Source organism: Kickxella alabastrina (assembly GCF_025024165.1).
Source record: "Kickxella alabastrina strain RSA 675 chromosome Unknown BX661scaffold_1, whole genome shotgun sequence".
Classification (NCBI taxonomy): Eukaryota; Fungi; Kickxellomycota; class Kickxellomycetes; order Kickxellales; family Kickxellaceae; genus Kickxella; species Kickxella alabastrina.
Genome location: NW_026251472.1, coordinates 982359 through 994127, shown reverse-complemented (window position 1 = coordinate 994127; position 11769 = coordinate 982359). Strand labels below are relative to the sequence as shown.

General features: G+C 51.1%; 5 protein-coding genes across 5 annotated transcripts; 2 read left to right on the top strand and 3 right to left on the bottom strand.

The window, feature by feature from the left end:
* Positions 1 to 58: 58 nt before the first annotated feature.
* Positions 59 to 1366, bottom strand: BX661DRAFT_138870 (uncharacterized protein; the record flags this gene model as incomplete). Its single annotated transcript, XM_051532754.1, has 1 exon — positions 59 to 1366. The coding sequence occupies one exon, from the start codon at positions 1364 to 1366 to the stop codon at positions 59 to 61; it is 1308 nt and encodes a 435-aa protein (XP_051395185.1).
* A 1298-nt stretch (positions 1367 to 2664) lies between these two features.
* BX661DRAFT_221747 (peptidase family M48-domain-containing protein) lies at positions 2665 to 3825 on the top strand. Its single transcript, XM_051538842.1, has one exon. It carries the CDS (start codon positions 2829 to 2831, stop codon positions 3816 to 3818), a length of 990 nt encoding a protein of 329 aa, XP_051395184.1. The 5' UTR covers positions 2665 to 2828; the 3' UTR covers positions 3819 to 3825.
* Position 3826: 1 nt separating this feature from the next.
* On the bottom strand, positions 3827 to 5652 carry BX661DRAFT_175537 (uncharacterized protein). Its single transcript, XM_051534098.1, has one exon. The coding sequence runs from the start codon at positions 5421 to 5423 to the stop codon at positions 4089 to 4091; it is 1335 nt and encodes a 444-aa protein (XP_051395183.1). The 5' UTR covers positions 5424 to 5652; the 3' UTR covers positions 3827 to 4088.
* A 431-nt stretch (positions 5653 to 6083) lies between these two features.
* On the top strand, positions 6084 to 8566 carry BX661DRAFT_195391 (DHS-like NAD/FAD-binding domain-containing protein; the record flags this gene model as incomplete). The annotated part of the gene is made up of 4 exons (XM_051537937.1): positions 6084 to 6104; positions 6612 to 7550; positions 7832 to 8313; positions 8356 to 8566. The coding sequence occupies 4 exons, from the start codon at positions 6084 to 6086 to the stop codon at positions 8564 to 8566; spliced, it is 1653 nt and encodes a 550-aa protein (XP_051395182.1).
* An 87-nt stretch (positions 8567 to 8653) lies between these two features.
* On the bottom strand, positions 8654 to 11575 carry BX661DRAFT_168007 (uncharacterized protein; the record flags this gene model as incomplete). Its single annotated transcript, XM_051533384.1, has 2 exons — positions 8654 to 10970; positions 11265 to 11575. The coding sequence occupies 2 exons, from the start codon at positions 11573 to 11575 to the stop codon at positions 8654 to 8656; spliced, it is 2628 nt and encodes an 875-aa protein (XP_051395181.1).
* Between the last annotated feature and the right edge of the window lie 194 nt (positions 11576 to 11769).

The window sequence follows — 11769 nt, the reverse complement described above, 5'->3', positions numbered from 1 at the left end:
CTGTGTTAAGGGATGCAAAATAAAATTAACAAGAAAAAGTAAGGCACCTTATTGGAGACTAGCTAAAGTCCAGGTGAATCATGCCAAATAGTATATTTTGCAGAACGTGAATTGTCACCAGAACCATGACTGGCACGACATGCGGATAGCGACGGAAATCATCGACGGCCTCGCAGCTGATATTGTGATTGTAGATCCACCTGAACAGGCACCTAACAACTCGACCCGACATCAGCTCGCTGATCCACACGTACACCGAGGCACGCACAATCAGGCCATACTTGTAGTTGAACTCATCGTCACTCGGGTTGAATCGGAAATGTGGATAGTGGTGGCGATTGGGGCCAAAATGCAAAACTGTGACCCAGCACAGGAACCCTAGCATGGTGGCATTCTCGGCCTTGTTCCGCAAGAAGAACGCCCTCCCCAGTTGCTTGACATAGATATCGTACGGGTAGTCGTCGCCCCAGCGGCAAACAAAGGCCTGGCAGCGATAGACCCAATGGGCCATTCTCAGCGGATAAATAAAGACGACCCACAGAGATGACACCAGCTGAATAAACACAACCTGCTCAGGGTTCTGCAAGCGCGAGAACAGGTTGCGATAAAAGATAAAGTACGTCATGAAGAAGTACAGCGTGTAGATGTGTTGCAGTGGCCAAGAGCGCACCTTGGTGCTGACTACCCAGCTGGCAGTGGCAGACAGTATGTTGACGGTGGCAATCCACGAGTACACGTAGTAGAACCCGTCTTTGGTCGAGTGCGGCAGGGTCTCCGTGTATACGTACGCGAGGTACTCGCCGGATGCCAAAGCAGCGTACCACAGGAGGAAAGAGGAGCAGAACCAGAGGAAGCGGCGATACGACGTGGGCGTGCGCCATTCCGTAGCTGTGGCAACCAGGGGCCGCTCCTCGGCCGAGCCCTGCAGCCTACGCTTTGACCGCCGGTGATGCTGCTGGATGCTGACAAACGATATCAGCACGGGCAGAAACAGCGTCAGCAAGGTCAGGGATGTCCACATCAGCGGGTCCTTTTCGATGCCCGTGTCGAGCATGTAGACCAGGGCACCCAGGGACGTGGTAAACACCCACGAAATGACATTGGCCAGAACTCCAGACATAGACCGTGGCCACCACGTCAATGAGTAAACATGGAATATCTGCGTCACCAGAGACAACGCCACGGCATTGTAGATGCCGTAATAGAAGAAAAGGAAAAACCAAAAGTTTAGCCGCTCCACCGGCCCATCCGGCCTAATGACCGTGTCAGTGCGCAGGGGCACAGAGCACCACAAGAGAACAATAAGCACAGGCAATGCAGTCAGAACCAGTGCTCGTCCTACCGGGTGTGTAGCCAGGGGCAGCATCCGGCGCCACCCGCCTTTTCGCACGTTCACGGTGGGTTCGCAAACCGACGATGTTTCGGAACCTGACCACGCACGCTCCCTCGGTACTCGCATGCGTGTCTGGCGGAACGTGATCATGTCGTCCCAGTGCGGGTCATAGCGGCTGAACTCGCCGTCATCGTTGGCCAGCGACTCAATCGTGTCCCTTCGCTGGCTCCACCGCTTTGACATACTTTCTTCGTCCGTCCACTCGCCACCAATCTCATTTGCTCTTAGGAGCTGGGCTAACCACGCATTGCTTCCCGAATTGGCCGCCGCCGCTGCCGCGCCTGAAGCTGGTCCCAGAGACCCAGGATTGTTTTCCAAGTACCATGTCAATGGGTCCGATGATATTGGCTCCCCCACAGGAAAATCGTTCTCGGACGGAATATGGCGCTTTCGGAAAGCATACCCTTGCTTGTTGCTGTTGCTGTTGCTGCTGGGGTAGTGGTAGTGGTGGGGGTGGTGGTGTTGCTGCTGTTGGTAGTAATAGTGGTAGTGGTTTGTGGCGCTCGCGCCGCTCGCTGAATCCTGCGGCTGCTGCGCGCCAATACTATTGTATCCCGGGAACGGCTCTGCTGACCCCATGGCGCTGTCGTCTATCATCGTCGATGTGTCGCTGAGCAATGGCTGCCCGACATGAAGCCGTGGCGAGTCCCATGGCTGGAAGTGCTCAAACTCTTCTGACAGGTCCAGTGCCCCGCCATCGCCATACTCATCCTCTATTTGTTGGGCTTGCTCTACGTCATCCGCAGACGACCTGAAAGTAAACTCGCCATTCATTTTTGTCAAAAAAAGTCAATAGACCCTTATTTACAGGGGAGGGAATTATTATAAACAAACAAACAAACCGAATTTTTTTTAAAATATGTATAAAAATATGCGAGCGAATGGCTTGAAAACAAGCTTATTTTGCAATGATTTTGTGTATGGTAACCAATGAGAATCCGATATATATAATTAAAAGAACAAAGTACAAAAAGGCTATTGGTGTTGGATGAGTTTATTTGCTCCTCTAAACTCGCAAATTCAGACCCAGAAGCACATTCACTATAAACAAAAGTAAAAAATACACAAAAAACAAACAAACAAACAAATAGAGAGGCAAGAGAGATTCGTTGTGCAACATAGAGTACGTGACAAACAGACGGATGGACATGACAAGCCATCAAAATTGTCTTTTTTTTTGTACAAAGGAATCCGCTATTTAAATTTTGATGTATCTATAGTGCAAATGAAATAGGTGCAAACTGCCTGCAGATTTCCTAAAGCATTGCATGTGAGAATTGCAATCCGCATCAACATTTTGGTCCCCAAGACGTCATCCGCCCCAATTTTCGTTCATCGCCTGATCACTTTATTTTTCTTTCGTTCTTGCCTTTCCATATTACCAATAATTAAATACACCTTTTTGTCTTCTAAACAATAAGGCAGTTTTAGTAAAATGTTATTCCGAAGGATCCTTTTTCTCGCTGCGCCTCGCCGCGCGCCGGCCTCGATTTACTCGCAGTACCGCTCCTTGCAAATTCAAAAAAACCCATACCGACGCACCAACGACAGCCACAACGACCAAGACCAGCGGCAGCGGCAGTATCAGTATCAGCAGATACCTCTCTGGCAAACGCGCAGATTCTGGTACACGACCGGAGTGGCTGGCACTGGCGGCGCCATCTACTACCAAGTGCACCTCGAGGACTCGCCCACTGGCCGCCGGCGCTTCATCAACGTCACGAGCGACGACGAGCAGCAGGCGGGCTCGCAGGCCTATCTCTCGATCATATCTCAGTACCGGAACCAGCTGGAGCCGCGTGGCACCCCTACGGATCTCTACGTGCGGAGGATTGCGCAGCGCATTATCAAGGCCACCGGGATGCAGGGGGACTGGGAGATACACGTGATTAGGTCGCCCGAAAAGAACGCATTTGTGTTGCCCGGCGGCAAAATATTTGTCTTCAGCGGAATTCTTTCAGTAGCAGCTAACGAAGACGGACTGGCTACTGTACTGTCCCACGAAATAGCCCACCAGTATGCACGCCACTCGGCTGAAAAGCTATCGCAGGCCAGTTTACTGCAGTTCGTCTACTTGGTCGCCAGCCTGTTCGTTGATCCCAGCGTTTTACAAATTGGCCAGGCCATGTCGGGCTTGCTCTTGGAATTGCCCAACAGCAGGCAGTGCGAGCAGGAGGCTGACCAGTTGGGTCTGTATTTCATGGCGTCGGCCTGCTATGACCCCAGGGAGGCCGTAGGTCTGTGGGAGAGGATGAAGACTGCAGAGAGCGTGAGTCCGCCGCAGTTCCTCAACACGCATCCGTCGACCGATTCACGCATTGAGTCTATTAAAAAGTGGATCCCGCAGGCCGAGACGAAGAGGGAGGCTGCCAATTGTCCCAACCCTGAGGTTACTCGGTCGTTCTTTGCAAGAGCTTTGAATTAAAATGTATATATTTATAAATTAACACGGACATGCTTTATCCCCTCAACGAATCGCGAGTGCAGTCGTAAAAATTGTTGTCATTTAGATATTTACTGCGACGAGAAAATGAATAACGGAAATATGAGAAAATATACACGCAAATATTTGCGAAAAAAATTTTGTCGTGCGACGTTTTGCGAAGTCAAGCCAAACAATATGCTACTTTGAAGTGCATGGCCACCACTAATTCCGAAGTGCTAAAAATAGACAAAAGGATACCGACGTCCTAGCTCAGGCCCAATACCCATTGTTGTTATTATTGTACGGCGCACCCTGTTGAGGCCGAGGAGGCTGTTGCTGCCAGTTCATAATCGGCTGTGGGGGCTGACGAACCGACTGGTGAGACGGCTGCTGCTGCAGAGGAACGCCATACAACCCTCCTCCAGCCACAGGCGCAGCTCCGGGTGCCTGCATATAGTCTCCAGTGGCGTGCTGAGCAAAGGGAGCTTGCTGCTGCTGGTACTGAGAGTTAGGCAGCAGCTGCGTATTGTCATTAGCCGGCTGTGGAGGCGAGTAATGGTCACCCATCCGCCTCTCGTTAGATGTGAACAGGTCATTCTCTTCCTTGACGTACCCGTCGTTGCTGTGGCCTGTAGGGTTAAACACCGAGTTAACCTGGTTCGGCGGGGCGTACGGCTTAGTCGGCGGGGTATACGGCTTGGTGGGACCACTGGCAAACGCATCCTCGCCATCATACCTGATTCGGTTCTTGCGCTTCTTGTGCAGGAAGAACAAAATGGCCAAGAGCAGCAGAGCAACGGCGGCGACTGTGGGCGCAACAATGACCGTGGTGAGATTCTCGACTGCTCCGACATCGGCCTTCTCTCCATTGGCCTGGTCGATGGTCGGGGAGGCCGACACCATCGCAGTGATGGTGGTTCCGGGTCTAGTGACCGTCACCAAAACCAGGCTGGTTTTTGTAGAAGAAATAGAAGACGAACGTGTGGCTGATGATGACGAGTCAGTGGGTGTGGGCGTGGACTCATCGTCATTTGTGTCTGTGGGCTCGTCGTCAGTTGACTCGTCGTTGTCGTCCGACGACTTTGTCGAGGATTCCGATTTGCTTGTGCTTGACGACGCCCTGGTCTGCGTCGTCGAGCTCGTAACTGTCACCACATCGCCGTCATCACCCGTATCACTAGTTGGGGTTGTCTCGGTATCGGACATAGACCTTGACGAGGACGTATTTCTGCTCGTAGACCTGGTCGTTGGCGTGGTCGACGACGGCTCCTGAGTCGGCGTGGTTTCATCGTCTGTCACCTGTGTGGATTCTTCACCATCTGCCGCTGCATTTGACTCTGAGTCGCTGCTGTCCTTGCCAATGTTTCCCGGGTTAAGTATATCGAGGATATTGGAGAGGAGCTGGCGTGGGTGGCGCATCAGCGCCACATTTGGGATTGGTGTGGCCGGCGTACTGGGTGGGAGTATTTCTGTGCTGCTGACCTCTACTACGCGCTTGTGAATGCGCGGCACCCGGGGCTCGGCAGCTGCGGGTGTGGTCGTGGCAAGCAGTGCGCTAGTTGCCAGCAACCAGTACACTGTCACTTTTGCTAAAATAGGTTTCATATAATGCAACGGGGATGTATATGTGTGTGAATATCAGGGCCTTCTCTCTATTAGAAAAAAACCAGAGAGATGAAAGTCAATAGGATAATAATACGAAGGCTAAAAAAAAGTGTACTCAAAAAAAGGCGTGTAATATAAATAATTAATAGTGGAAAAAGTAATGAATGTAAAGTAAAAGAAAGAGGGAGCGAGAAAAAAATTCATTGTTTTCCTTTGGCCAGTTTAAAGCGGTATTGCTGCTGCTTTTTTCCTTTGCTTTACTCCCTCCCTTTTTAGCTTCCAAACCAATCGCCAATGTTTGGCGCACAAAAAAAAAGCGCCAGGACATCCTTTTTGAGCCTTTTGCGCTTCCCCTTTTCGCCATCACATTTTTATTAAGTGCTGTCTTCAGTTCAAAGAGTAAAAAGAAAATACTTAAAAGGACAAGACAGTCATGACGTAAATAATTATTCCACCTGGTTTTTTTTCCTTCGAAAAATATTAAATGTATTTTAAGGAGGCGTGCAGGCTAAGAAGACGCCTGAGAGACATTGAAATTTGTGCAAAGGGCTCACAGAATTTAATACCAAATATCCAAACATTTATCCGCGAGTCGAACGATTGTTTTTTTAAAAAAAAAAAGTGGAAACTTGTGTTTCAAGGTATCCCTCTTCACACTCAATGCCGCTGCTTCTCAGTGACGTCTGTCAGAAGGAAATCACAGCATGTTGGTTGGGGTGGGGGAACAAGAAGCAGACGGAGACTGTCGGACAGACTGATGAAATCCAACATTTTCTGAGTCGAGTGAGTGAGCGAGCTTAACTTTTGATGTGACTTTTGCTTGTTTTGCGGTCTGGAATACCAGACCGTAATTTACAAATAAATTTAATCCGGACAGATCAAGCTTGTAGATATATTGAACATTGAATTCTGAGCAATTGCTGGCCAAAGATATCAGAAATTTCTAATTAGTTTTTTTGGAGCGCACAAACATTGTGGATTTAGAAAGAAGGCGCATTGTCACAAATTGTGATGTTTCGCCCCTTCCCGCTCTTCCTTTGTGGATCATGCCCATTTGATTGTTCCACTCCTTTGCTTTGCACTTCTATTATTTTATTTGTACATCTTTTTTTGACATACTATACATATTTTTTTCGATTCGAAATGAAGAGGTTGAATTTGCGCGATATCAGCAACAGCACCACGCAGGATGGCAGCAATGACTGCGCTGGCCAAACCACAACCACAACCTCGCCTGCCGCCGAACATAATGACGATAGCGCAGCTACTCTACGCGAAATCCAGCGCGCCGTCCAGGGCTGCCAGCGGTGTATCATAATAACCGGTGCCGGCATATCCGTGTCCTCAGGCATCCCCGACTTTCGCTCTCCTGATGGGCTATTTCAGCAGCTCAAGCAAAAATATCCCAACTCTGTTTCCAACGGGAAAGATCTCTTTGATGCGACGCTATTTGGCGACGCAGGGATGATTAGCGTATTTTACAACTTCATGGGCGAGCTACGCACCCTTGTCAGTCAGGCCAATTGCACGCCAACGCACATGTTTATAAAGGAGCTGGATGAGTGCGGCAAGCTCTTGCGCTGCTACACACAGAACATTGACTCGTTGGAAAAACGCATTGGCTTGGAGACGTCGTTCCAAAAACCAGCATCCGCCACCCACAGTGCCTCGGGCAAGGCGAGAGGTAGCCAGGAAGAATGTTTGTCAGAGGGTAACAGTAGCAATTTGCAGCTCTCTGAACGTAACAGCTCTGCTACAGGCGGCACGCCGGCAAACACATCATTAGACGCACAGCCGGGCGAACGAGCAGAGACACGGTCACAGACAAAGCTCAAAAAACAACAGCAGAAACTGGCCCCCAAGCGCAGGCGACAAACGACCCTTGACAAAACATTTACAAAGGCAGTGCAACTGCATGGAGACTTGGACAATGTGGTATGCACAATCTGCCACACGCGTTATCCATTTACAGAGAAACTGGTCGAAGAATTCTGTGAGGGGGCACCGCCACCTTGCCCGAGATGCAAGGAGACTGAAATCATTCGCGATCTGGTTGGCAAGCGCGCTGTGGCTTCTGGTGTATTGCGCCCGGATATTGTGCTGTATAACGAAGCACATCCTCAAAGCGTAAGTACATTGCTGAAAAAAGGAATATGAATTGTGACGTTTATTTGTGAACCCCCCTCTCCCCCTAGCTAGCTACTTGCTCTCCACATTTGTAAATGAGCACAAATGTTATTTTGTTTTTGGTCGTTTGATGTTCTTCATTTTTATGCTTTTTCGAGTTACTGCTCCTGCATCGACAATAGCCACACGCACTTAGCTGCAGTAATATTTTAGATATCAAAACCGCATCAATTCAAGCATTGTCCATTTTTATTTTATTTTTGTCTCAATTCAACTCGTAGGAGGTTATCGGGGCTCTGAGTGAATTCGATCTCAAGCGGAGGCCAGATCTGCTCATTGTCATCGGCACATCACTCAAGATCCCCGGAATCAAGCGCATGGTCAAGGAAATGTCTCGCTGCGTGCGCTCATGCTCGCTCAAAGCCAAGCGCGCTGGCGCGGGGAAGACCATCTTTATTAACCGCGATGAGCCGGCACGAGGCTGGGAGGATGTGTTTGACTTTTATGTATCTGGTGATTCGGACCAGGCAATCAGCCTGCTTCCCATCAAGGCCGCCGATTCCGCCGCGACGGACCAGGATACCCCACACTATGGCGAGAGCAGCAGCGTCGATGACATCGATGATGTCGAGGTCAAGCGCACTTTGTCAAATATCATGTCAATTAGCAGCATTTGCAGCCCGCCGACGACATTGAAGGCAGAGACGAAGCTCTCAAAGGCGCTTGCCGCCGCAGTGACAAAGCAAAAAAAGCAGCATAAAAAGTCAGACGCAGCTTTAGCTTCGTTGCTGGGGACCGGGTGTAGCAAGGCAGCATCTGGTCTGGTGCGCGGCTCGGCCGGGACCAAGCAGTCGCGCACTACCCATAAGCTCACTGCCATGCTGAAGGTTGTCAAGGCCACAAGCGTGTCCGAATCTAAGCGCTCGCGCCTGCCACGCAAAATAATGCAGCCACAGCCGCAGCCCCAGATAGAGCAAGTCGCCATTCCAAAGTCACCTCTGGCACACTTGGCATAAGTTAATTTTGCGTTTCACAATGTATACACACTATATACACCTTGTTACAAAGTAAATTTATGCCACATATAAGAATTGTTTGCCTGATTATTCGACGTGCTTGAAAGACCCGCGCTTTACCGTCGCCCTGCTTGCGCGCAAAGAGTGTGGCTGCGAACGGCCAACACCAGCAACCAGAGAGGAGGAAGGAGTAGAAGAAGCAGCGCTCGGCCGATTGCCCGCCATGTCATCCGGCCCCTCAATGTACCAGCGCACAAAGCGGCCAACAGTGTTTGCAACATTGACCTCGTCAATGTCCACTTTCGACAACCCGCCAGATTCCCGCTGCTTCTTCTTCGCATCCTTGTCTTCGGCAGTGCTGCCCTCAGTCTGCGAGATCTTGTCTACCGTGCCCATCACGCGCTTGCCCGCAACCTGGCAAAGAAACGAGTCCAGCATCAGCGCGCCAAGAGTGAACAGTAATGTCCAGTACATCAGACTGACAATGCCGAATATCCCAGACAAATTGTCGCTGTTATCATCGTTGGTTTCCACGCTGGTTATTAGCTGCCGACCAGAGCTGGTGTTTTCCAATAGCGCCCTGTCTTCGTTGCTGCTGTCGTACTCCTCGATAGAATCGGGCCTGCGAATTTCGTACTCGGCCATATCCGCTCTCATTTGCATTGCCGAGGGCCTTGGACTGCTGACTCTCAAGTCAGCAATGGGGTGCGCACTGTCGCGATGCGAGGCACCCAGCTTTCTGTCGAAAGCTAAGTTGCTCCGCGACACCTCGCCCGAGCTATCACCCCCACAATTCCGCCGGCTCCAAAGTGGCGACAGCGACACAGGAATGTTTTCGCGCGCAGATGCTTGCAGAGTCGACGGGCTCTTAACTGGATTGACAATGGTTCCAAAGCTCCTTGCTCCGAGTCCGCCCGGCGACATCGGCCCCCAATGAAATGGCATTTTTCTTGCCGCAGCGGTCGGCGACATCTCGCTGGCCGTCGTGCTGCTGCGTGTGCAAAGCGGCTGGGCGCTACCGCTGTCCACCGAGCATCTGCGGCTGCTCGAATAGGCCGCAATGTCGTCTTTGACGCTGTCATCAACAAACGATGCCGATCGGAGAACCGCTCGCGTCACAGAGTTGCGGAGACGCTGGATCAGCGGCACATTGCTTCCCGACAGCGGGCTGTTATCCCCAGGCTGCTGCTGTTGATGATGACGCGTGGTAAAGCTATCTTCGGCATAAAATTGGGGGAACTCGTGCCTCTGGCCACTGCGTGTGTTGACAATGTCCTGTTGCATTGTCGGCTGGTGTGACAGCGGCTCCTCCTCGTAGTCCACAATATCCCTAACTTCAAATTGCCTGTTTGGATGCGCGTAGAAGCTTTCCGACATGGCGTGTGACCCAGAGTACGTCTGAGATATCGGCGTGTGTCGAAATTCCCTAGAAATCCTATTCCTCGGAGACACGCAGGTTTCCGACGAGTTCGTCGTAAAGGTGTCAACTGTGTCTGATCGGTAGCGCCCACTCCATTTCCGGGTGCGCTGGCTGCTAGCCATCTGGCGGTCGCTGTAGTGGCCAGAGCCCATTTGGTGCCGGCTTTGTGGGCGGGACTGGCTATGGCGCAGGCTGAGGTTGACATTCCGGGACTGGCTGCGCGTGTAACTATGGCTGTAGTTGTTGGCTGCGCTGACTGAGCCATACTCGCTGTCAGACTCGGCATCGGCCTCCATGGGGTCGGCGCGAGCGCGAGCTTTGCCGACCGGCGTCTGCGGCCGCTGCCTGAGGCTGCGCCGGCGAGACTGTCTGGACGACATGCTCAGTGCCGACACCGGCCTCTGCGGATGAAGCTCCGGCGCACAGTCGGATGCCTTGTAAGCCAATGATGCGGCAAAGCTCTTTTCTGTGGGGCGCTTGGCATAGCTCGGTGACGCATACGAGGTAGTTGCGTCGTCAAACACTGTGGATACGGACGACAGCTGCTCGGGGGAGCACATCGAGTCGCAGGAGAGTGGCAGGTCAGTAGAGTCGTTGGGGACCATAGATTGGTGGTGGTTTGGCCTAGAGTTCAGCGCAGAACCTGCGTCCTTGATCAGCGAGTCGATCATCTCCTGTATGCGGGTATAGTGTTCGTCACTTCCCTCCTTGTCACTTGCGTCTGCATCTACGCTTGCATCTACATATGCGTATGCGTTTGCATCTACCGTTGCGACAGCCATAGTGGACTTGGAGAAGTCTTTGCTTGCTGTGCTGTTGTCCTTTGCTAAGGCGGAAAAAGAAGCGGCCCTGTCGTAGCCGTCTCTGGCTTTGCCGCTGCTGCTGCCGTTGCCGCTGCTTATTTGAATGATATTGCTAATGCGTGTGCTGGCTGCTGCCGCAGGCCGGTTGGCTACACCCATATGCCCAATACGCACATTCAACCTACACAATGGACGCAAAATAAACACAGATGAAGCTCAGCATAGGTAAGTTGCATGTGGGGGCACGAGTGCAAACATAAGGAAAACAAGCAATGTGCATGTTTGAACAAAGAAACAAGGGCAGCTGAAGCAAGAGCACATGCAAGGTGAAGGGCAAGACAAGCGACAAAGAACACTCATGTGACAATGACAGAGGGGGCCATTGAAAAGTATTGAAAAGAGGCGGCCAGCATTGCTCACACGTATTTGCTCGGTGTCAAACGCAATCTCGCAACAAATCAGAAGAAAAGCTTACTCTGCTATTTGGGAAGCAACCGAATAGTACGATGATGCGTGGTTGTCGAGCGATGACTTGACAGTCGCGATGACATTCTCAAGCTCCAGCATGCGGTCAAGCACTGCGGAGTCTGGTGTACCGGCGACGACCGGTTTCTGTTGCTGTCTTTGGTGGACTGAAATTGGCGTGGTCACTATGCCCAGTGCATTTTCTGCCGTGTGCGTGCTGGCCGAACCAGCATTTAATGGCATGTCATCGTCCATTTTATCAACGACGCGGGCGCCGGTATTCTGCTTAATTTCTGAACGCTGGCCATGACCGTCGGGCATTATAGCCGCTTTTTTGTGAGTAAAAGAAAGAAAAAAGTGTGCTTCGCGGACTGTATTTTGATTTTTGTTGTTTACTGGCGTGCAATTCAAAGAACGTAAAGTGTGCTTTAAGGTGGGGGGGGGGGGGGTTTGCAGAAAAAGATGCAGCTCGCGAATAAACAAGGGGAAATAGAAAGGAATGGAAAAGTTTAAAA